The sequence below is a fragment of the Danio rerio genome, chromosome 10, assembly GCF_052040795.2.
Source record: "Danio rerio strain M-AB ecotype USA chromosome 10, GRCz13ab, whole genome shotgun sequence".
NCBI lineage: Eukaryota > Metazoa > Chordata > Actinopteri > Cypriniformes > Danionidae > Danio > Danio rerio.
In genome coordinates, this window is record NC_141030.1 from 32,832,131 (window position 1) to 32,858,806 (window position 26,676).

The following is a 26,676-nucleotide window of genomic DNA, read 5'->3' on the forward strand; positions in this document are numbered from 1 at the left end:
TATGCCATGAAGTATTCATGAAGGCAGTTCTGAAGGCAAAAGGTGGTCCAACCCGGTACTAGTAGGGTAATACATAATAAAGTGGCCAGTAAATGTGAGTGTATATAAATTGTGTATATATATATATATATATATATATATATATATATATATATATATATATATATATATATATATATATATATATATATATATAAATTTTTTTTTTTTTTTTTTTTACCAATATTATTTTTTTATTTTGCAATGCTTCATTGTACTATACATTTTTTTTCTTCTTCATGTCCTGAAGTCCAAGAACTTTTTCGTTCAAATTTTAATTCACGATGTTGCTTAAAATGTATTATTTGTTTAATTGATTTGCTTCATGACTTAAAATGCTTTTACAGAGACTTTTTAAATCCCCATTGAAAAATTAAAAGGGACGAAATACTTCATGAGCCAGCGCTGATGTAAAAAAAGTCCTTGGATACTGACACCTTGTGGTGTGGATGTAAATTTAGTTTTTGATTTACCAAGGCCATTTTAAAAATCCATTATAAACCATTATCAACTTATTCCACTGGTAATGTTTTCCAAAAACATCAATAGTCTTTTGGTGTTTATGTGTTTAAAAGGTTTAACTGGAATCTCATGTGATTTTGTTGAAATTACATTTCATAAAATAAAATAACATTACATAAACAATTAAAATGAGTCTAAAACCAGGCATCATTCCTGCTTGAGAACTATTTTAAAGACTTATTGTTTAATTGTGTGTTATGTGTTAAGTTGCTTTGTAACAAATAAAGGCAACTGTACCTAGCTAAAGGCTGTGTAGAGTGATATCATGATATTATTTCCCTGTACTGCATGAGTTTGTAACCGAAGAGCTCTGCACATGGGTATTGTGCTATTGTTTAGCTGAATGAACAGTCATATATATGTGTGTGTGTGTTTGCATTTAGCTGAACGCTGGGTTGTGGGATCCTGATAGAGATGTTGCTGGCGTCTGTTTTCCCCTCAGCAGCGACATAGACAAGATGAAGAAACACATGCTCATAACGGCGAGGATCGCGATGGCAGAAATTAAAGCGCTCGTCACTGAATTCATTTTGAATGGAGGGCCGTTTAACTGCGCTGAAACACAGACAGACACACACATGCACACACACATTAACAAAAGAGTGTTAGAAAGACTTCATACAGCCTTCAAACACTATCGCACACTCTTTCTTTCAATCCTCTGGTTCATTTCTTGATAACACCACCTGCTTCTACCCTCTATTAACTTCTCACTGTTGGAAACCATCCGACTCATCAGTATTTTGCTCACGGTTTTAAGCTGCTACATGTTTTTTTTTCGCCCCCTATATATTTTTGTGAGGGAGTAAACCATGCTTTTATCCTCCATCAGAAATGCTACAGCTCTGAGATAGAAGGATTAAGCTGTCTTCTTTTAAAAGCGTAAAACGGAGGAGGATGAAAAGAAGGCTTACCTAGTTGGGATATATTACCGGGAGTTTCATCTGTGGACAGAGGAAAATTGTTTTAGCACACTTAAGATAAGTCAAAGTGCTGAATCATACACATCAATGCTGAAAAATAACAATAGAAACCATCACAGAAGTTGTAATGGTCATTTGAGGGGAAATTATAATGTTTTTAACTGATATTGCAATTGCCATTTTGGGTCTCTACTGGAAATTTTATTTATTTTTTGTCTTCTAGTGGTGGCATGCTAAAACAGATAAATGCTAATTGATTATGTCCTAAAACACTATTGAAACCTTTCAAATGTACTGGTTGTTATGGCTAAAATGAATGGTATTTGTGACGTAAACATGAGAACTTGTGTGATAAGCTGATTTTGATGATAAACAGAATATGATTGCTGGAGAGTTTAGATATAGAACTGTTTATGCTGTACTTCCAAGTTAACACGCTTTAGACTCAAAGTTTGCTTTTTAGTGGAAATCATAGCCTTCAGCATTGTACACACACACACACACAAAACTATATTCTGCAGTTGATATCATACCACTTCGGGTGATGATGGGTCCAGCGGTTATAACTGCATTGTCTGAGGCACCACCGCTTCTTTCTGACACATCCCTTTTCTTCCTCTTACCGCAGATCTGTCAGGAAGACAATATTTGTAACAAATAAACACAGACCTGAGTTTAAGCTTATGTGCTTTTTGAAAAGCAGTGCTCAGCATATATTAGTATGCCTCTCATAAATTTATCTTGTAAATTCATATTTTTAATAGGAAGCTGTACAATATTATATTTGTGCCTATACATTAGATTAGTCAATATTGCGGCCAAATCTGGAGCTTAAATAACAAAATAACTTACGATAACGGTCTGAAAACTAGTACACCCAAATTTATATGCTATAGAAAAATATTAAATACAAATTTTAAAAAAGAAAACAAAAATATTGAAGTTTAGTTTGTTTAAAAAATGTTTTTGCAATATTTTGCTTGATATTAATTGTAATTTCTTTCTATTTCTAAATATGTTTTGTGACTAAAATATTATTTTAATAAATATATCTGTTTAGTAAATCTGTTATACCAAAATACATTGCCTATGTTCACTGAAAAAAATATTAATTTTCAAAATGAGGTGTCCTCAATTATGTTGAGCATTGTATTCAAGAAAAGAGTAAAAAAAAACGGTACCACTTTATTTTGATAGTCCATATTGAGTATAGACTGTCTAATGTTAATATGCTCCTTCAACAGACATTTAACTGACTATAAGAAACTTATACAATTACATATCAACTAACAATAACCTTAACCCTACCCCCAACCCCAACCTAACAGTCTACATTTAATCTAATGAGAATTAGTTGGCATGTAGATGCAATGTAACTTAAACTCAACAAACAGACCATCAAAATAAAGTGTGACCAAAAAATCTGAAAATTCTGTCTTCAAGTTCTCACTCTTGACTTGTTCCACACTAGTTTGAACACATCAAAAGATGATCTATTAAAGAAGATATTAAACCATTGACTTCCATAGTATTTATTTTTACTGCTATGCATGTCAATGGTTGCAGGTTTTTCAACATTCTTCAAAATATCTGTTTTGTGTTTGGAATAGTAAGGCTTAGTAAATTATGACAGAATGTTAATTTTTGGTGACCTGTTCCTTTAATAAGTCATGTTTGAACATTTTAAATGGAGACTAAAGTAACTAAAACATAAAATTGTAATTTTTTTTTGCTACTTCAATAAATAAAATCTAATTTAAAATTGCTTTTAACTTAAATTGAAACACCTAAAACTACTATAAAAATACATTTTGGAGTGTATTAACATAGAAAACCTGCAATTTTCTATAGACCCTTTTCACATTATTGGGTTTGTCAGTAAATGAAGGTGTCATAGCTGGGTAAAATTATAGCACAGTGAATGGGAGAGTACAACAAATATTTTTTTTACAATCCTATTTGCTGAAATAATAAAAGAAAAACTCCCCAATGGTGTTATTAAGACTTTTGAAAAAAGGAAAAACAAAATTGTGTGAGACTGATGGCGGAAACCAGAGGAGAGGATAACGTCCATTTACTTTCAGCCCCATAAACACTGCATTACAAACAGCTCGCATAAGTGGTTATTAGTTTTTTTGTAATTTGACGCAAAGCTGATGTAATACATATATAAATACATATAAATGTTCAAACAATAAAAACAATCTAAATATTACAAATTTTCATGGATTTAAGATTATGATGATCGAAAACGCATCATAACAGGCTTGTGAAAGGGGTAATAATATTTCACAATAGTACACGTTTTAATTTTGATATTTTTATATTTGACTTTTTATCTTTGATCAAAAAAATAAGCACAAATAGTGAGCACAGAAGTTGTATTTCAAAAACTATGTACATCTGAAATAAAAAAAAGATCTAATATTTTTCAAATAAATCAAAATTGAGTATATTGAGTATATACAAATATTTTTTAAGAGTGTATCCAAAAGCAAATTAATTTCTCTCAATTTTTTTCACCAAAATACAATATTCTTTGTTTTTCTTTAGGTATCAGGATGAAGTATGACCCAATCATGTTGTTTTCCCCATACTATTTGTCTGAAGTGGCCATCCTTACGGGCAGGAGCATGGGGCAGTCATCAGAGCGACACAGCTTGGTCACGCAGTGCAGAAAAACAGTGGACATTTTCTGGTTTTTGTGCTTGACAAAGCGAAACACCTCAAAGGAGAAGCGACCCATCTGGCTCTTCCCGTTCTCAAACACTGTCGTCTGTGGGTCCTTATCGCATCTGCTGGATTGGAGGTCAGATACACTTAGCATTCAGCTCACACACACACACACACACACAGATGTATGGCAAAGAATTACCCAAAGAAAAGATCATATCGCAGCTCATCATTAGGATTTCCAGAGGGAGTGGTGTAACAGTAGTCCATCAGAACGTTCCACCTGTGGGGATTGACATGCTTGAATAGGAAACAACCCTTTAAGATTAAACTGCGGTGTTTCATATAGAAGCCATGTTTCTTATCTCTACATGGGACCCATAATAATCTTTCCCATTGACTTTAGTGGCGCCCCTTGCTGGCTCTAAACAAGGCCAGCATTGAGTGAGTCGCACAGCATTCTCCATTTAATAGGCTAAACTAGGTCTGGATACATCAGATGGTCAATTAGTGAAGTGACTTAAGTCTCAGTTTACATTTGACTTTCACTGGGTTTCATGGCGAAGTTTGTAATTGGACTGAGTGTTGAGTACCATATGTTTGCATTTGGGTCTTGATTTTTTGTTTTGTTTTGTGGTCAACTGCTTTACCTCCTATCTAGGTTGGTGGCTTTTACAGCGGCGAACACTCGCGTCTTCAGAGTAAGTCCAGACATTGGGATGGCGAGGTTCTGAATGTATGAGGAGTCCTGAAATATTGAATGCCACAGATTATAATCCCATACATATATTCACTAAAGAAAACCATCAATAATAATAATAATAATAATAATAATAATAATAATAATAATAATAATAATAATAATAATAATAATAATAATAATTGTATAAATATAAAAATGTAGGTTAACTAGCCAGGATAATTAGGCAAGTTATTGTATAACGATGGTTTGTTCTGTAGACTATCGAGAAAAAAAATAGCTTAGAGGGGCTAATAATTTTTACCTTAAAATGTTTTTTTTTTTTATTTAAACTGCTTTTATTCTAGCTGAAGTAAAACAAATAAGACTTTCTCCAGAAGAAAAAATACTATCAGACATACTGTAAAAATGTCCTTGCTCTGTTAAACATTATTTGGGAAATATTGAAAAAGAAATAAAAAAAAAAACCAAAGGGGGGCTAATAATTCTCACTTTAACTGTTTATATTATTATTTTAAGTCTAAAAAATGAATAATAAATCATTAGAAATTAGAGATTAATAATAAAGTCTTTAATATAGAAATAAAGTAAATATAATCATAATCTAACAATAAAATAAGCTATACAAAAAATAATAATAGATTTAAATAAATAAATCATTATTTTTATTCTTTAAAATTTATTTAAGAAATAAACAATGATAAAGATAAGAAACAAATCTTCTTCATGTTTTTATTATTATTATATTTTCTTTTTTAAAACTAAGAATAATTTAAAAAATAATGAAAAAGATTACTTACCAGAGATAAGCAAAATCTAATTTTAAAAAGCATATATATATATATATATATATATATATATATATATATATATATATATATATATATATATATATATATATATATATTTACATTTACATTTAGTCATTTAGCAGACGCTTTTATCCAAAGCGACTTACAAATGAGGACAAGGAAGCAACTTACACAACTATAAGAGCAACAATGAATAAGTGCTATAGGCAAGTTTCAGGTCTGTAATATATATATATATATATATATATATATATATATATATATATATATATATATATATATATATATATATATATATATATATATATATATATATATATATATATATATATATATATACATACAGCTGAAGTCAGAATTATTAGCCCCCCCCCCCCCCTTTTTTTTTTTTTCCTTCAATTTCTGTTTAACGGAGAGAAGAATTTTTCTAAACATTTCTAAACATAATAGTTTTAATAACTCAATTCTAATAACTGATTTATTTTATCTTTGCCATGATGACAGTAAACAATATGAATGATGTCAAATGAAACTAATCAAACAATATTACAATATATTTCCCCACTGAACACTTTGAACACAGTGCAAATAATGTAGATAGTTCTCTATATAAAGAACCAAACAAATGCTCAATTAGAAACAGTATCGATGTACTCACGTTATATAGAAGCAAATTGAGCGTGCTCACAAAAGTACCATTACTGTCCTTCACTGATATCGCTGCGGCCGACCTTCGAACAAAAGAAGCTATTAAAACACGATAAATATATTTTGCAGGCCAATTAAGTCTGAAAGGAAAACTTGTGTAATGGCTTTTCCTGATTTACTGTCTGATGTCCTTGTAATCAACCGTGCATTAGCTTTTACAACTTATTCGTTGTGCATGCTAATTTAATTACGCCTCACAATCAAGCTCGTTAAATCGAAACTATAAATGCTAAATATTTTACAACGTGTTTTTTATCTTACCTCAAAAGTGCTATGAATAATTTAGCATGCATTAGGACACGATAATGCATCAAGACTGGAATGCATGCGCTGATAAAGAAGACTTACGAAGCAAGCTGTGTGTTGTTGACCAGGTATTCCAGCGGGTAGCTACAACTGAACTTGTAAAGCAGTCCTGGTAGGTAACTGATGACGGTCGGGGGATCCGGAGTGTCAATGTATCCTGCTATATTCCCAATCTGGACCAGGGAAAGATTCCCATAGGCGTTGGGCCCATGAGCCGTAGAGACCTGCCGACACAGGGGAACTAAACTATGATTGCGCTTCCAGAAACTAATGTACCTTCACCTCCCTAATCCTCAGCCCTTTCCTCAACACCAGATCTCTGCTGTCACCCAAGCAAAGATAAATCCAGCTCACCGCAGATGTTCTTCATTTATTATAGCCAAATTGTCATAGAGAGAATACCTTCTCTCCAAACACAAGCTGTTTACTGGAACAAATGTGGTTTTCGTACTAATGACTGAACCTGGAATTCAAGTTCTGGGCCATTTAGGAGATAATGTGAGTCAATTATTCTGTTCTTCTGACATAAGCTTTTAAAAATGGCAGTTTCTTACCACCAGTGAGTTTCCGCAAGACTCCAGGGAGTTGAGACTGATGCTAAACAGCACAACCGTGGGGAACGTGTTGTTGTTGATGAAGCCTCTGCAGTGGGCATCCCCGTGACGCCCATTCAGTGCCAGGTCAGTGTCAGTGTAGCCAGAAAAAAGCACCGGGCAAAAATTAATCTTCAGAGTTATGGTTTGAACTCCACAATACACACTGATGTCCCGCTCGGCTGTGGGTAGAGAGAGTAAAATATCATTAATTACGTGTCAGCGAATGAACGCTTGCACACAATAAAGAGAAAGCACCCACTCACCGGGGAAGCGGCTGTGGAAGTTGGCATCACAGTTGAACCCATTGAATTGAGCATTCGCTATGAAAGTTTTACTTACAAGCAAGAGAATCACACACAAACGTTCCATTTCAACTCCTGAGGAAGACAATGTATGAGCGATTTCTTTGGATTCATCAGAAAATGCTTCTTTTTCTGAAATGAGAGAAGAAATGATTAGACTCGCTTCAAAAGGTAATTTGACGGTATTGTTCTGTAATTATGCTATTAGGTTTGAAGAAAAGCTGACAAAAAATGAGAAACGCAACACTTTTGTTGGTCCGTCGGATAAAATTAAAGCCAATAATGATGAGGAGTTGATCTGAAGTGCTCAAAAATTCAAAAAGCCACAAATCTATTTGACACCGTGATGCTTTTACTCAGAGTTCTGCGTGTTTCACCCTGACCTCGATCCACTTTTGCCCTTCATCTGCTCTAGCATCCTTTGCTCTATTTCGGAAGACTCACCCGTTTTCCTGGCAGCTGTAGAATCAGCGGTACTCCATCTGTTCTCAGCTGTGGCGCGAGACTGACTGGATTACCCAGCATCCCTGCAAAACCACTAGAAACACGGCCTTGCTCTGAGGGAAAAAAATTAAGCATAAGAGATTCATTATTTGAACACGTCAACAGCAAAAGAGCTGTCTTGGGGTACATGGGAAAGTCCATCAAACGTGAATGTGTTATACAAATCCTTTCACGGGCCCAGAAACATGAGCAGGTTTTGAAGTTTCCCACTCATATCCTTTCTGCTTGATCTTGCTCTGTCAGCGCTCACAAGCGGCCCCACGCTGCATGTGGTCTGCGAGGGGGGAATTATCTTTTCATCGGCTCCGAGACTGGGCTTGTCGCTGACTGAGCTGGCCTTTCTGTGTGCCAGGACGGTCTGGGTCGGGACCAGGATTGTCTGGACGCTTTAGATGCTTTGTTTGGCCCAGCTCAGTCAGCACTTCCCCAGCCGCCTCCCATGATGGCATCCCATCTGTCTGGCAATGACCCCCCTTTCCAAGTTCTGCTGTTGCCCTTACATCGCCTCCTCAGAACTGTTTTCTAATGTATACAAGAATCATCATCACAAATGTGCCATTTTTGTCTCATCTTTACAATTTATTCACACTTCCAGTGATGAACGATTGCTCCACTCTATACACATTTAAATCAGACTAATATATTAACAAATTAGCTGTCATGTTTACACTAAAGTGCTCTTAATATAGATGATTGATTACTTTAAAGATGTCTATACAATACATCCTTGTGTAAGCCGTCCAGGTCTTAAGCAAGAATTTGAAATGACAATTCCAATATAAATGACGCTGGAGAACTTAACCTTGTCTGTCTCACCTCCTTAAACCTCACTCCCATCCGGGTCACAGCACCAATGTAACACATTCAATTATGCTTAACCTGCTTAGAGCAGAATTTGAACTAGCAATTCAGCTGTAGAATGCAAATGGAACCCTCTGGTTCCTCTCGACCCACTCAGAGTGATATTCAAACAAGCAGTTATAGTGTAGGAGGTGGGCATACACCTCATGACACACTAAATCCTGCAGCTTCTAACTTTGGTATATCTTCTAATACACTTCTTAGGATAAGGTGAGGGATGCTTACTGTTAGGGTAATTTTGAGATGAAAGGAAACTTCATACACATCTGGGTCACGGCACCAACATAACCCACCTGGTTCAATCTGCTGTATCAAAACAATGATCCTCCATCAGTGTATGTCGGAAAGCTTATGCAATAATTTTCTGTTACTATTTGGCTGATACACCTTGACTAACGTCCATGAGTCTCATGACAGAAAGTGATCCCTAAACAATGTGTGTAGGACTGAATGAACGGCATACATAATATACCCTCTGGATTTATAGCATGGGTTATATTGATGCTAATTAAAGTGCAAGTGTGTATTTTTTTAGCTTAAAATATGTTCTTAAAATGTGCATTCAGCTTTAAGCAAGCCATTTGCATCCTCATTCCCAAAATGTGTAAACACTGCATTGCTTTCAAAACTGGCTTGACCTATTGTGTTAGTTTGGGGGCGGGGCTGCTCATCTTATGATGTTTGTACAGATTATTTCAATTTCAACATTACTTTATGTTGCTTGTTAAAATAACCTTAATGGTATAAAGATTTCAGCAAGAAGGTTGCAGGGTTGCTGGTTCGAACCTCTGCTCAGTTGGCGTTTCTGTGTGGAGTTTGCATGTTCTCCCTGCGTTCGCATGGGTTTCATCCAGGTGCTCCGGTTTCCCCCACAGTCCAAAGACATGCGGTACAGGTGAATTGGGAAGGCTAAATTGTCCATAGTGTATGTGTATGTGTGTGTGTGTGGATGTTTCCCAGAGATGGGTTGCGGCTGGAAGGGCATCCGCTGCGTAAAAACCTGCTGGATAAGTTGGCGGTTCATTCTGCTGTGGCGACCCCGGATTAATAAAGGGACTAAGCCGACAAAAAAATGAATGAATGAGTATAAAGATTCAACCTGAAGTAGAGACCCATCTGGGTCACGGCACCAGGTTCTATTCATCCGGCTCTGAGCAGGATTTAAACTGGCAATTTCACCATAGGAGGTAGGTACACTAAGAAGAATGCTACAGACAATAGCTGCTAGAGTCTAAACCCATACTAAACACGGTCATAGTAGTAATGCAACCTCTCTGTGTTGACAAGTCCGGCTTATACTGGGATTTGAACTGGCAAGCCTGTCATAGGTGGCAGGCACATTTATGAGATGAGGGGATTGATTTAATCATATGGAACTTTCTAGATGGCTTCCAGTTACACTTTACCCCCTAAATTTCATGTCCACATGAGTCATGGCACTAATGTAACTCGTCTGGCTGTACTTGACCTTCTCAGACCAAGATTAAAACTAGCAATTCTACTAAAGAGAATAGGCACTCTAACAAAAATGCTATGCTAAAGATTGTAGCATCTAGTGTCTGTCACTAGTCTGCTTCTTGAGATCAGATGAGTGAGCTTAAATCACATAGCTCTTACGAGATAGCCATTACACTCCACTCCGTAAACTACAGTTCCATTCAGGTGGTTGCACCAATGTTTTTTCTTCTGTTTGACCTACTTGAAGAGAGGTTAAGGTGGGCTGTTTTGGCAGAGAATGCAAGCAAGGACTCTACAAACTGTAGTGGCTATCACTATCTCTTGACATAAGGAGGTTCATTCACACAGCTCCCTTAGCTTTCCCTGATTTCATCATTTGTTCTTACCTGATTAATCAATGCTTGAGTCATCCGCGCTGCAAGCCAGCTTGTACCGCAATGAATTATCCAGATGTCACTTGTCAGTCTGTGTGAAATACAATAGATCCAAAGAATTAAGCATTTTGAAACTACGCAAGCGTCCCAAACTGTTCAACTTCCAAATCCAGTTTGGTTTTATAGAGAAACAGACCGCTGAAGCTCTGACCCTCTTTGGGCAGAACTCTGACAAGGTTTCTTGAGATGGAAGGGGCTGTTTGTCTATAGTGGGGCAATTCAGCACTTGAGATAAGTATCTCTATTTATTCGCTTCCAGCAAATGTCATTCCTTCATTTTTCTCTGTTGAATTTTCCTATACAGCAGGCTATAGTGCCGTTTATCAGTGTGGCACATCTCATTCACCTTGGCAAGGTACCAGGGCAAGCAGAACAATTTTTATTGTATGGGTTTTCTTGTCTGTTAATACAATATACAGTACACGTACTTTAGAGTTTATTAAGTCACTTTTGACAAGTGTGCTGCAACTTTATTTTCCCCTTTTACTTCAGAATGTAGTTTAAATAGGCACCTATGGAAATATCATTCCGTTTAAATATTATTTATGTAACAAATATTGTATTAAGTATATTTAGAACAACAATCATTTAACAGAAAAAAAATCCAGTTTAAGGATTTAAGCTCCAAAAGTACTAATTGCCATTTCAAATGTTTTTACTTTGCCACTATCCTTTAAACTACTTTTTTTGTAAGCAACTGAAACCAATCTTTCAGTTTTTAATAATTAAAAAAAATATATGACTTATGTATTGATCATTTTAACCCCCTTAAATTTTCATTCTTTGTTGTTTTGCAGCCATTTGCTAAAATTATTCAAGCTCATTTTTTCCTCATTAATGTACACACAGCACCCCACACCGACAGAAATACACAGAATTGTTGACATTTTTGCAGATTTATTAAAAAAAAAAAACTGAACTATCACATGGTCCTAAGTATTCAGGGCCTTTGCCCAGTATTTAGTAGAAGCTCCCTTTTGATTTAATACAGCCATGAGTCTTTTTGGGAAAGATGTAGCAAGTTTTTCACAGCTAGATTTGGGTCTTTCATTCCTCCTTGCAGATCCTCTCCAGTTCTGCTATATAACAAAGTGAAAGATTTAAGGGGGGCTGAATAATTTCCGTACCCACTATATTAATAATATTATATGATTAATTTGTACAGGTCAGGAAAATATTTTGTATATTTTAAATAAATTAGTTAATCTGCTAAAGATTGAACATTTTTTCACCTATATTTTGTCATTTTATAAACATTTCCCACTTTACATTTAATATTGTTTTAGGTATATAAAATCAGATTTGTCAATGTGGACACCAAAAACAGAACCTTAAAATAAAATGAAAATACAATTACATTTTAATACTAATAATAGTACTATGAAATGGCCTCGGCTCACATTTGAACTTCTGAAATAAAAGCCACAGGAATGGTATTCATGAATCCAGCTTATCACAAAGGCTGTGTCTATTTTTATTTGGCTGACATTTGGTCTTGGTTCATTTTCTTTTTCCATTATTTATCTGATGACTTTATTCAGAGCGCAGTGAACATTGTTCATTATTAGAGGTTATGATGACAAACTCAGTAATTCAATATAAAACCTTAATAGGGATGATGACAATGGCACAACTAACTGTTCTGTAGATCTTTAGTGTAGATAAATGCATTTGATCGTCACAAACCAATTGATCAGATATTGTATCGCATACGGTTTCATAAAGTTTTTGTTTTTTTCAATCTACTGTAAAGAAAACATTCATCATACGCTGTAAAACCCAACAGTCAACTTTATCAAAAGAAATGAGTGTAGTAAACTCAAAATTAACTGAAAGGTAATTCCACTTATTTGAAAAGAGTTTTGAATGAGATAATTAAATAATTCATTACTTCAAATTAAATGGAGTAAGTTCACAGTACTCATAGAGATTAGTTTTTTAACTCAAATAGTTTGTAATGGGTTTTCTCAAATGGTTCGAGTTGCCTTAACTTGTTGGGTTTTACAGTACTCTGTTGGTTTGAGTTCTCTTCATTTATTGGGTTTTACTGGGCTCAAATTGCTCCGTTTGCTCAAATGAATTAAGTCCACAGTACTTATCATGATTAGCATTTGAACTTAAATGGTTTGTTGCAATCAGTTTCCTCATATGGTTTGAGTTGCATTAACTTTTTGGGTTTTACAGTGTATAATTTTAGGAATATAATTTTCTTTTGCCACACTTTATCAATTTGTGTCAGTTGATTTCAATTGCAAGACTCCAAAATCGCCTATACTACTCAGCTACTACATTTGAAACTTAATACAGAGCTGTTAGCAAAGTACGTTCTACACAGTATGAAAGTGAGTAGTATGTATGCAACTCGAATGTACTACATCTGCCATTTCATCCTACCTGCGTCAGCTGCACTCACTTCACTTACATTCACGAATTCTCTTGTGTGGAATCATGGGATAGCATAGCATCGATTGGATGCGCACTTTAGAATCTCGCCGGAAGTAGTAGGTCATTCAGGTACTTCTCGCATACGTTTTTATTTTTTTATTTTTTGTACCTACTACTCGACTCGCATACTGTTAGCGTACTATATATTATGCAAGTATGTAATTTCAGATGCAGCCATATTTGTAATGCCTTTTTTCCTTTAAAATTACTTTATTTTTGGCAATGAATCGTTTTCATCATTTTCCTCCTCAAGGCTGCATTTATTTGATCAAAATTGCAATAAAACCTGTAATGTTGTATAAATCTTATTTACTACACATCCAGAATAACTGCTTTAATTTTTTATTTGTAATTTCATATTCCTGTGATTCAAAGCTTAATTTACTAAAGTCCTCGGTGTCACATGAACTTACACACATCATAAACAATCGTTTAACAATTTTAATAATTGTTAAAATCAAAAAATTTTTATTGGTATTGGTACTTAATCATTACTAATGATCTTTATAGTTATCAAAGTTATAAACAAAATTGTCATGCTTCATAGATTTGTGATATCTGTGATACATTTTACTTTTTTAGCACTTTTTGATTAAATTAAAAAAATAAAAATAAAAAAATTCCCCCCTACACTCTTAGAAATAAAGGTACGCAAGCTGTCACTGGGGTGGTACCTTTTCAAAAGGTATACATTTGTACTTGACGGGTCCATACTGGTACCTCAAAGGCACATATTAGTACCTAAAAAGTACAAAAGTGTTCTTCTTAAATTTTTAAGATACTAATATATGATTTTGAGGTACCAATATAGACCCGTCAAGTACAAATGTGTACCTTTTGAAAAGGTACCACTGTTTTGGACCCTGTTTTGATCAAAAAGTTTTGAATCATTTAAATATTATCCCACACTATTAACATGCAGTAACTGTATATTGTGAAAAAGATAGATTTGTTCCCTGATTTGCTAATATACACAACATTTGTATACTACAAAATGTGAAATCCCTTCGAAAACCAGACTTTATCCTGTTTTCTGATTTTTGTGCTGGATATGTATGCAAATAAGTGCGCATGTAATTAAACAATTGGTTGTTTGCATATCTAATAGTCAAGAAAACATCTAATACAGAAAATGTTTGTGAGTCACAATGTAATCAATGAACTGTGTGACTATTTAGTTACATTTCTTACTGTATTCACCTGCAGTTTACAGTAATTAGAGTTTTTTCTGCTAGCATCAGTTGGCTGTTGTACAGGTGTCAAGCAGTGTTATCAATCACTGCAGCCTGTGAGGAATTAAACTATGAGCAATCTGTCTGTGTTTGGCTGTCATGGTTCTCTGGCAGACGGGATATGTCTAGAAAAGAGAAAAAAAAAAGAATTTCAAGCAAGGGAATAAACTTTCTCTGGCCTTTTTGAAGCGCCAAAAGCCACAAGTTTTGTTAATTGCCTAAATTTAATATGAAATGAATCATTTTGGGCTTTAAATTGGCTGCTGAGTGAAGATTAGAAAGAGTTGGTTGCGGCTCAGACAAAGTCAAGTTTTACAAAACGTTTTAAGCTTAATTATGGATTATTTCAGATTGGTTTGTTCCACAACCTTTCTTTCTATCTCTTTCTTTCTTTCTTTCTGTCAATCATAAATAATAGTAAGAATAATTATGTCAATATATTATGTCAAAATATTTTCTGCAATGTGTTGCAACAAAAACAACAATTCCTCAAAATGTTGCAGCCATATAAAAATGTTGGGTTCCACACCCTTAAATTGTGTTGGGTCAACTTTAAGGAATTAAAAGGCACCTATGTGATGAAAATCCTCTTTTGTAAGAACAGAACTGAAGGACAAAACTGTGTGTAGATATAGTGAGTCCACAGACATATTGAAGTGATATAAAAACAAAAGTCTTTTTTTTTATTTCCTGACGTTAAAATAGGATCCAAATCCATGCCAATTTTAGGCCGACCGCAACTTGACGTATAAGAGAAAGAAATCACTAGAATATCACACAGCTCAGCCAGTCAGATTTGAGAACCAGAAACAACTGTTGTATCATCACAACATCAAAATGACAAACAACAAAATCAAATCCTGAATTTTTTTTTTTTTTTTTTTTGCATATAGTTGAGGTCCAGTTTGTCCCAACTAAATAACTAACTAATCTTTCTTTCATTTGTTTTTAACTTTGTTTTTTGAAGACATTTGATCAATTCTCATTTAGCCTGATGAGGCTCTATGCTTTTGTTGCAACACAATGCATTTTCGTGGTTTTTTTTTTCATGATTATAGATAGATATACTTTTTAAAAAAATCTGTAAATTTGCTGTTTTCCATATTTTGTGATTCATGTTTTTTTCCCCATTTATTTAAGCTTTAATGGGACCTTAGTCTTTACTTTTAACCTTGAAAGTCTGGAAAAAAAGGGACATTTATTAATATTTTAAAGTTATCTAGGTTGATGTTGTATGTGGTACAAAAACCTTGTAATAAACTACCAGTGCATTTTAAAGACTTATTTCTTTATATAGTTGTTCTTATGATATTTAAAACTACTAAAATGTCAATAAAACTCACTGTGTTAATCTGAAGAGTTGAATTATCAACATCAGAAGACAAAAGAGCAGAGATCAAGGTCTCATAATGCAATTTACAATCGTAATTAAATGGAAAACACGTGTGAATCACAAAATACAGAAACAGTTAAATAACTATAAATAATAAGTGTTTATACTAGATGGATGGATGGACGGACAGACGGATGGACGGACGGACAGACAGACTGACTGACTGACTCCAAAATAAAAGCATGAGCCCGGATAGCAGCATTTGTTCTAATCCTGTGTCATGGGGGCAGGTGAAAAGCAGGAGTGTGAAGAAGCAGGAGTGTGTCAGTGACGGGTGTCTGGCCTCTGTGTGGAATACAGCGCACATGAAAATGCCTTTTCTCTTCTTTCCAGATTGTGTTGTCTGTCACGGCAGCCAGCTTAGTTTCCTCCTAACTGTTTTCCTGTCAGCAAAGGGAACATTGCTTGTCATCTGGGTAAGCCTTCATCCAACAAACAAACACTTATATCTGCTGAAGAACGGGGTCATATCACACACACCACAGAGAAACAAACATATCTTTGTCGTGCATCTGACAACTCTATCACTTTTCTCCTCACACCTTTATAGCAGCCCATTTTTAGAAGATTTTTATAGTCTTTTTTTTTTTTAGATTAATACATTTTTTTATTAATGTGTAAGATTGGCTTAAATATTTTTTCAGGCAATAACACTTTTCAGTCTAAAAATAAGTTTTTGATTAGATATTTTATGGCATATCTAGTCTATAGTTTCAAGAGAAACGTGTTTTTTTTTCAATCTAATGTAAAGGAAACATTCATATTATAATTTAAAATGTTTCTTTGGTCACACTTTATCAGTAATGAATGTGTATTTTAAGAACTTATTTTTAAAGGCTATTTTCTTTAAAAAAAATAATCTTTAAAAAAAATCCTCCTGCACAGAGCCATAAATCTTCACTTCGTCAGGACTTACAGACACCAAACTTCACAGTTACATTCATTTCTCTATATCCAAGAAGTTTAGAAGAGATATGGTCATACATAATTTGTCTCATTGCATTCTACAAAGAATTATAAATTATAATACAAATGATGATATTTAAATTATATATATATATATATATAACTGTGTACTGGGAAACAACCATACACTCATATATTTACACATACACTACATGGCCAATTTAGTTTATTTTATTCACCTATACTGCAAGTCTTTGGACTGTGGGGGAAATCAGAGCACCCAGAGGAAATCCACACAAACACGGGGAGAACATGCAAACTCCTCACAGAAAAGCCAGCTGACCCAGTCGGGACTCGAATCAGAGACCTTCTTGCTGTGAGGTGACAGTGCTACCGACTGAACCACTGTGTCAGCCAAGTTGATTTATTTCATCAATTTAAGTTAATTTCATACATGTATATATATATATATATATATATATATATATATATATATATATATATATATATATATATATATATATATATATATATATGTTCCGATTTATATGCAAATTAAAGCATATTTTGATGAAATTACACCTCATTTACATAGACTTCAACTGTATGTATTACATTCATTCATTTTCTTTTCGGCTTAGTCCCTTTGTTAATCTGGGGTCATCACAGCGGAATGAACCGCCAACTTATCCAACTTAACCGGAGGAAACCCACGCCAACATGGGGAGAACATTCAAACTCCACACAGAAATGCCAACTGACCCAGCCGAGGCTTGAACAAGCAACCTTTTTGCTGTGAGGCAACAGTGCTAACCACTATGAAACCACTGCCGCCTGTATTACAAACACTAGAAGTCTAAATGATAAGCCCAACTGTGAAATTTTAATTTTTTAAAAAATATATTTACCAAGTGCTGTTTAACCGAAAGGTGTTGTTTAACATATAATTAACTTTACTTATCTTATTTCTAGTAACTAATTTATGTTGTCTTTGCCACTGTGACAGTACATAATATTTTCTAGTTATTTAGCAAAATATTAATATTCAGCTTAAACTGCAAGTTTAAAGATTTAACAATTTAGGTTAAATATAGGAAAGCTAGGATGACTAGGCAAGTCAGGATGACTAGGCAAGTCACTGGACAGCACTGGCTAATCATATTGACCTTAAAATAGATTTTTTTTTTTTTTACCTCATTCATTCATTTCATACCTCATTTTGCTTTAAGGAGGCTTGACAGAATTATAAAATCAAAATGATCATCAATAGTAATATACATCTTAATTTGTTTGTGTGTTTTTTGCGCTTTAATGTTATTTTAAAATATTTTAGTAAATATATTGAATAAATCTATTTTTATTGTTATCCTTTTGTAATAAATGAGGGTTTTATCCGGAGAGTACAGTATAAAACTCACTTTGAAGTGGGAGTGAAGTTATGGACTCGAAGCACTGATGGACTGCGTTTGAGGAAACTTTTGTGCATGTGAGAGATCTCTGCGGGACTCAACAGACAGAAAAGCTGTGTTTCTGGTCCCAGGTGGCAGAAATCACAGGATGCCTTATTGTTGAAGTGCGAAACACAAGCCATGCGGTATTCAGGCCTGAGGGACACACCTTTTCATTATGAGCCATATCTATAACAGCTCTCTCTTCACAGACACAAACCTGGCCAGAGATCCTTATGAAACTGCACACAAAACAGCAGTGTGTCGGATTGATTGTAAAGAACGAAACTGTCAAAACTATATTAATAATAATCATTTCTAAAAAATATGAGCTATTAACTTATGCACACATTTAAAATATTAAATTATGTAGTAATAAGAATTCATTATTAAACAATTTAACCATTAAAGTATATTATCTTAATTATTATTAATATTTTATAATGATTTAATAAACAATTAAATGGCAAATATGTTAGTATTGTGATGCAATAATGATAATAATTTTGAAAATATAAATATACAATGTGTCAGTACTGCAGAATGCAATTTTATCATGCACATAATACATTATTAGTACAATAATTAGGATGTAAAAATATAAAAGGGTGTGGCAGGATTATTACTGTTAATTTAAAATCTCTCTAATTTATCTAACATTCCGCTGTGTTGACCGCTGATTAAAAGAACTAAGCCATAAAGAAAATAAATAAATGAATGTTATTAAAAATAATAATAGCTTTTATTATAAGAAGTATAATATTTCTCTAAAAAAAACATTACTATTATTTATTATTAGTATAAAGTCTGTCATGAACGTCAAATAATGCAGAAAATATTTTTAAATACTGTTTACACTAATAACAACTGTAAAAATAACAATATAATATTAATAATATAATAACTACACATTCTTGAAATGTCTCAGTTATGGATATTTATATCAGCAATAATTATTCATAGATAATTGATGACCAATAATTTGAGAGTCTAATAATTATTTTAGGGCTGCACGGTGGCGCAGTGGGTAGCGTGTTTGCCTTACAGCAAGAAGGTCGTTGGTTCGAGCCTTAACTAGGTCAGCTGGTGTTTCTGTGCGGAGTTTGCATGTTCTCCCCGTGTACGCTTGGGTTTCCTTGGGGTGCTCCGATTTCCCCCACAGTCCAAAGACATGTAGTACAGGTAAATTGGGTAAGGTTTTGGTCCATAGTATATGAGTGTCGATGTTTTCCAGTGGTTTGCAGCTGGAAGGCCATCCTCTATAAAACATATGCTGGATAAGTTGGTGGTTTATTCGGCTGTGGCGACCCCAGATTAATAAAGGGACTGAGCCGAAAAGAAAATGAATAAATGAATGAATTAGTAATGGGGGGGGGGGGTCAAGTTTATCCATTATATTCCTCAGTGAACCAAATTTATAGATTTAATTCAATTACTTCTAATTTATTAATCAAACTTGTTATTATATTTTCACTGTTTTGAGGCATATTAAGTGGTTCTCAATGACATTTGTGATTTTAAATAAACGGTGTGCATTCCTTCATCTATTAAGTGCTGGAAGTGGTGTTAGAGAGGCCAGCAGGGGGCACTCAACCTGAGGTCTGTGTGATTCCTAATGCCTCAGTAAAAAGTGAAGGGGACACTACACTGTCAGTGGGCACCGTCTTTCAGATGAGACATTAAACCGAGGTCCTGACTCTCTGTGGTCATTAAAAATCCCATGGCACATCTCCTAATAAGAGTAGGGTAACCCCAGTGTCCTGGCCAAATTCCCTCTATCGTCCCTTACAATCAATCATCCCCATCCACCGAATTGGCTCTATCACTGTCTTTCCACTCCACCAATAGCTGGTTGTGTGGTGAGCGCACTGGCACCGTTGTCCTGTGGCTGCGTCGCATCATCCAAGTGGATGCTGCACACTGGTGGTGGTGTGGAGAAACCCCCCCTCGTCGTGAAGCGCTTTGGGTGTATGGCCATACACGAAAAATGCGCTATATAAATACACATTACATTACATAAATACACTTTACATTACTAAAGGGTGGATCCCCCTATACATCTTGTTTTGATGTTCTTCAGGGAAGATTGCAAACCCCCCTGTAATTTGCACCTTGAATTAATTCGTAATTAAACACATCCATGATAAAAGTTTGCATTTACATAATATATGTGTATATTTATGTATGAATAAACACACATACTGTACAAAAAACACAAACATATACAAAAGAATTAGTTTAAAGTATAATTTGTATATGTATAAAAATATACAAATATTTTTATAATATAGCCATCCATTTATTTATATAGGCTATAAAAAATATGCAATATGAACAAATATATTTGAACTTTTATTAACTTTTAAATATTAAATTAAATATTAACTTGTATTTTTGGATTCATCTTATGACAGCTCAATGTTGTTCATAATTAGTTTTTATTAACAAATTATTATTTGTTTTTTTACTGATTTTTCAATTAAAGCTATTTATCATTTGCATTCGATAACATTTTGGTGAAAGGCAAACTATTTTAATAATGCAAAATACAAAGACATACTGTAGAAATGTTGATTATTTGGGCTGGATATCTGCAGTAAACAGAAGAGGCGCGCGCACCTGTGCTCAAACTGATGCTGCTGTCCAGACTCCAGATGCTCTTGAAGTTTGTGCGCAAGGACACGGAGATCCGCGTGTGTTTGTCGCCTCCTGCAGGAGACAGCGCGGACGAAGCTTTAATCTGATGAGGCTGACTGCAGGCAGATGACACTGGTGCTCAGTGGTGCTGATAGAGCATAGGTCTCAAACTGGATTCCTGGAGAGCTGCAGTTTTGCTCCACCCTAATCAAACACAGCTGATCCAATTAATCAAGGTGTTCAAGTCTACTTAAGAGAACATTAAGCAGGTGTGAGTTGGAGGTGCGTATATGCGGCCCTCCAGGAATTGAGTTTGAGAGCATTGATAGAGGCTCATCTGCTGGACAGAATCAGTCTCTGATACCCTTTACCTGGTGGTCACTCAGCTACAGGCACTAGAGAAGAACGGCAAGTAAACACATACCATTATATTTTTCCACCTAATTACATTCGGAATTTCAAATTCTTTTTGAATTGCAAGTTTTTTTTTAAAATGTTATGTTTGAATATGCAAACGACGCTTTATTTCATTAAACATGAGTTAATTTGCATACTATTGTAGCATGAAGAAATAAAGAGTGCAGTTAATGTCATGTTCAAAACTCCCCTTTGCTTTCTTTTTCTTTTGTTTTGACATATTATATGGGAGGATTTTATAGGTATTATACAGCCCCTGGCAAAAAGTATGGAATCAGCCCTCTTGGAAGATGTTTTTCACTCAGAATTGTGTGTTTTCATATTTTTCTCCTCTGGTCTGTAAAAAAAACAGACTTCAATGTTCTTTCCTTTCTGTTTTTAAGTGTTTCATATTGCCAGAAGGTTAGATTGTTAAATAAAAAAATGGTTTTATGTCCTTGTTTTATTTTTCTACACAAACAAACATTTTAATGAACGTCTTCCATGATTGGTGATGCCATACTTTTTGCCAGGGGTTGTATTTTTGGGGGGAATTTGAATGATTTTTACATTTTTGTTGAACCGTCAGGCAATTATGTATGAGCAAATCTATAGGCAGAAATCTTCCGAATGCAGATATGAATAAAACTGAACCCCGGCTGTGTAAATGTTGCTGAAGTGGAGATTAATGATTCAGTTTAGGAGAAGAAGAAAAAAAGAAGCCTTAAAAATCTGCCTTTGGGTGTTGTTTTAATCTATTAGATTGGAAGAGCAGGCCAGTAGGGTCGGGTGGTTCGAAAGACCCACCCCTCAATCACAAAGGTCCTGAATTTGTACCATACATGAGATCATTTGTACTATTTTGACTGCTACACCATCATAAATTGTAAAAAAAAAAAAAAAAAACATTGAAAAGGCTTTAAGACCAAGCAGAATCATCTGTTGACTGTCACATCAGTTGAAGTTAAATGTGCTGGCCATTATTTGCCTATAATAAATGACAATAGGGTACGGTTTTAAATTTAAAACGTTTACAGATTCCTATTTTTTTTCTAAATGATAGGGGAGTGTGGAGCACAAAATAATGCAGAATAAAATGTAACAGAGTTTTAAGGTATACTCGGGGTTAACTATGGCAAATTTCCGACATTTTCGTCTTCCTACCAATTATTATAAAAGTTTGGGTGAAATTTGGATGAGAAACACAGGAGAAACCATTTTTTTAAAGCATAAAGTTATTTTTTTATTTTAGTCAAACATTTTTTTATTTAAAAATAAATCTGTAAAAGTGTGTAAGTACAATCTTATATTGTTATGATCACACAACAGTTTGGGATGTTTAAATAAGCCATAAACATTTGGACACCATGTTGGAAAGTGTAATGTTGGAAACTTTTTATATTAAAATGTTTTTTAACAGAAAATATTTTTTAATAGATAAAAATATTTTATTGCTAATACTGCAAATAAATGCATTATATATTAATGTATAACAATGCAAATTAATCCAAATGTGTTTACCCAATGGATAAATAAATAAATAAATAAATAAATAAATAAATAAATAAATAAATAAATAAACATGCTGTGAAATATATATGTAGAATAAAAAAATAAGTACTGAGGAAATATAGCTATATTTAAAGTAAGCTGGATTTAAATTCATTGTGTGAAATATGCCTTTTAACATGTTTTACAACTAACCCTCTGTCTGTTACAACCTGCGCCACTGATTTGGGGTAAACAGTAACATTTTTACTCCTGGCACTTTGCCATACTGCACAGAAACTATAGGTCCGGCGATCATAATTTCAGTGCTCATTTGTAGGAGAGGCTTGTGTTTTGTTGGTTAAAAAAAAAAATAATAATTGTTTGTCTAACCCCATTAGTTTGTTCATTATTTTACCAAAACTTTGGGACCAATGTCACTATGGTCAAATGTCACTAAAATGGAGTATTTAAATCTCATAAAAAATTTGAAAATGAGGAGAATAACTGCAAAAAGTTCCACATTTTGAGAAAAAAGAACCAGCCCTTACATCTACGAGCCTGAAGAAAGAGGAGAGAAAGCGAGAGAGAAAGTTCCATCAATATTGGTCAGTGAGCTGATGGTGTTGTTTTAAATTTGTAAATATAAGAAATTTCTGGAACACATGGCTTGTCCATCTTCTGGTGAAACGGTTTGCACTGGCAGTGATATGCCTAACTTGAAGCTTTGTGCTGAATCTTATCTTGCAACACTGGCTAATAACTGTATATGTTTAGTATGCGTGTAATTGACTTCTGTCATTTGCATCAATTATTTAAGCTTTAATGATGCAGCCGCAGGATTTATCGATTGCATAAAAATATCGAGAAACAACCTAGGCCTACTGTTGAGAATTATGATGATGTCTAATGTAATGGCATATTTTTATCACTAGATGTCTCCCTTTTTAGACATTCTGCAAGGTTAGCTGAAGAAGCGATGGAAATTAAAATGATTTATTCGTAAATAATGATGAAATATGTTTTTGAGTATTAGATGAGTATTTTTTAGGCTATATGAGTATTTTAATAATAATAATAATAATAATAATAATAATAATAATAATAATAATAATAATAATACGATTATTAAAAGTAAATTTTTATTTATATGTTATTATAATTAAATAAATACTAATAAAAATAAAAAAATTTAATGCATACATGCAATCATACAACATATATTAGACATGTTATACCATCAAATATTTAAAAACAATATAACACACAGAATTGTTCATGTAAATAAATATGCTTTGTTTATCCTTTATCTTTATTGTCATCACAAAAAACATATAAGCTTTAATTAAAAACAAATAATTGCAAATGGAAGGAAATATCTGTATTTAAAAAAAAACGAATAACATTTATGTATTTTTTTTATAACTGTACTGTAAGAAAATGCAGGGTTCCACAAAATTCATTCATGTCGTCCCAGCACAAATTGATGAAGTTAAGTTAACACTTTTAACAAATTTAGGTGGATTGAACATACTAAATTAGGTTGTCCAAATGAAACCTCAAGAATTGTGTTGTTTCAGCTCAATTTAAATAAATAAATAAATAAATAAAAAATGAATGTACATATAATTGTCGATTTTAAAACGAAACAATATAATAACAATTATTGTAACTGTGAAAATCTTATTATAAAATAAATTTCATATTGTCATATTTGGAATTTTCTCAAACATTTCTGTCTGCTTATAGATTAAGGAAAATAACACGAATAATATATTTTAAAATGTAATAAAAGAACAAACAACAAAAAAATAAATAAACAAAATGTAGCAAATTTACTTGCATTTGAAAAAACTAAACTGTTTAAATCGATTATGTTGTTTAAAAACTCTCTGAAACCGGGAACTCGGTTGGACAAATTCCGTCACGTGAACCGTCATCTGCTGAATAGCGGAACTGCTAGATAAGGCACAGCTACTGTCTATCTAAAGCCGCCATTTTGGCTCACAAACCCAATTGCAGCCCTTACTTTGTACGTAACGTGAGGCCCCGGTACTGACATTCAGAGCCAACATGGCGTCACTTTGCACTTACAGCCCAACGTCCATGTAAATCTTGGGAGGATCCTCTGAAAAGAGGAAACAGACCCGCCATTTTCCTACAAGCCTTTTAAACCCAGTAGGGGGAGGCGAGAACCTAGAGGAGAGTCGCTTTGGAGAAAAAGGGGGAGTTAGAAAAAGAGAGAGAGGGAGGGAGAGGGAGAGAGAGAGAGAGAGAGAGAGAGAGAGAGAGAGAGAGAGAGAGAGAGAGCGAGAGAGAGAGAGAGAGCGCGTGCGTGACAAGAGGGGTTGAGAGAGGGAGAGGGGACGCTGCTGTTAATAGAAGAGGAAACGTTTGGTACGTAAATGTCGCGATCAGCTGACGGCACACATACAGGACAAACTTCATTTGGACTCTCAGAAGCGGCTGATGCGTATTAGTCTCATTTCTTTTCTCTCTTTCTCCCCCAGTCAGGTGGCGAAACAGTGCACATCCCAGGGACTATATCATTGCCGTTGGATTTAGCAACCCGGGTAGATTTTCCCCTCTTTTTTTGTTTTCCCCCTTTTTTGTTTGTTTAAACCTGCGAGGATGTCTGGACAGAGCATTACGGACCGGATAACGGCAGCGCAACACATTGTTACCGGTTCCGCGGTGTCCAAAACGGTGTGCAAGGCGACCACGCACGAAGTCATGGGGCCAAAGAAGAAGCATTTGGATTGTAAGTGTCCAGGGATTTTTTAATACTATAATGCTTTCGGACCCGCGTTTGAAAGTTGCGTCAGTCACTCGTCGCCCTGGGAACGAGAGGTTCGGGGCTCGAGGCCTGCAAAAGATTCACGTTCAGTGCAGCTCGTGTTATTTAACCAGCTTCCTCTCCGGCGACCTTTGCTGATGTTGAACCTGTGATTGGCGATCGGCTGTGGAGTTGTGTGAGAGCACGAGTACTGTTTAAATGATTTAACATGCTAACTAATTATTAACCGCATTTAAAAACGAGCCCATCTGCTGTGTAATTAGGACGCTTGAGCAGAATGCTTTCATTAAGAAAACTGATTATTGCAAACAAGCGTGCATTTAGTGTGAAGGGACTGCCCGTATGCTTTTTGATGTTGCAAAGCAAAAACAGTGTTATGTTACTATTTGGCTTAAGGAATATTTCACAAGATGTTTTCTGTCACTGTTTAACTCAAGAGCTTGTATTTCAGAAGACACAGACTATGAAATAAATGTGTAGCTATATAACGTTACTGCTCTTTTCCTGGTACTGAAAGTAAACAGAGAGCACAGATGTCAATGACACTTTTAGTGATTCACAACTAAAATATCGGTTCTTTTTTTAAAATTAATTTAAATAATTTTTGTCTTGACACCAAACCAAACACATTGTCCCCACATATATAGCACATATGCATGTTTAAAAATAAATAAAGGAAAAAATCAAGATCAATTACACTTTTATTATGACTAAAAACCTCTATTCATCTTGACCTACTTGTAATTTTCTTATATTTCTAAAATATACTGTAGACTTATAAATGACCTGAGATTAAGTAAATGAAACTTCACTTTTATGGCAAATAAAAGGTTATTTTCATCACTTTTAAAGGGCACCTATTTCAACCTAATTTGTTCCAAATTTAAGATAGGTTTAGTGTCTCCAAAATGTGTATAATGTTTCAGCTCAAAACACCCATCATATTATTTATTATACCTTTCAGAACATTGAAATGTTCTGATTTGAACACAATGTAGATTTGTTATTATTATTATTATTTTTTGCCTGTGCCTGAAATGCTCGTTCTCCCCACCCACCGTTCCCCACGTGCCTGTCAGAGTGTGCCTCAATCTCC

General features: G+C 34.4%; 2 protein-coding genes across 59 annotated transcripts in view; one reads left to right on the plus strand and one right to left on the minus strand.

The window, feature by feature from the left end:
• Positions 1–217: 217 nt before the first annotated feature.
• Positions 218–20,937, minus strand: zpld1a (zona pellucida-like domain containing 1a). 7 transcript variants are annotated; one of them, XM_087269566.1, is made up of 13 exons: positions 20,882–20,937; positions 10,791–10,869; positions 8,026–8,138; positions 7,543–7,713; positions 7,238–7,458; positions 6,726–6,907; positions 6,328–6,400; positions 4,808–4,905; positions 4,360–4,440; positions 4,108–4,279; positions 2,018–2,114; positions 1,476–1,505; positions 218–1,116 (listed from the first exon to the last, which is right to left on the minus strand). In XM_087269566.1, exons 4-13 carry the CDS (start codon positions 7,646–7,648, stop codon positions 941–943), a joined length of 1,236 nt encoding a protein of 411 aa, XP_087125692.1. In that variant the 5' UTR covers positions 7,649–7,713; positions 8,026–8,138; positions 10,791–10,869; positions 20,882–20,937; the 3' UTR covers positions 218–940.
• Positions 20,938–24,943: 4,006 nt separating this feature from the next.
• picalma (phosphatidylinositol binding clathrin assembly protein a) overlaps positions 24,944–26,676 on the plus strand; it is an 89,260-nt gene continuing 87,527 nt past the window's right edge. For 25 of the 52 annotated variants that reach the window (XM_087269057.1, XM_087269071.1, XM_087269061.1 and 22 more), the window contains exons 1-2: positions 24,944–25,180; positions 25,294–25,544. In XM_087269057.1, coding sequence (XP_087125183.1) covers positions 25,415–25,544 — 130 coding nt within the window. In that variant the 5' untranslated portion in view covers positions 24,944–25,180; positions 25,294–25,414. 52 annotated transcript variants of the gene reach the window in all.

Bases quoted from the DNA above. Each gene is read 5' to 3' on its own strand.
- zpld1a (XM_087269566.1), bottom strand. From the start codon at position 7,648: ATGGAACGTTTGTGTGTGATTCTCTTGCTTGTAAGTAAAACTTTCATA. The intron at 4,441-4,807 runs GTAAAGCAGTTG...CAATCCCCACAG, and splicing joins GCCACCAACCTAGATAGGAG to GTGGAACGTTCTGATGGACT. The intron at 4,280-4,359 runs GTAATTCTTTGC...CCAATCCAGCAG, and splicing joins CGATATGATCTTTTCTTTGG to ATGCGATAAGGACCCACAGA.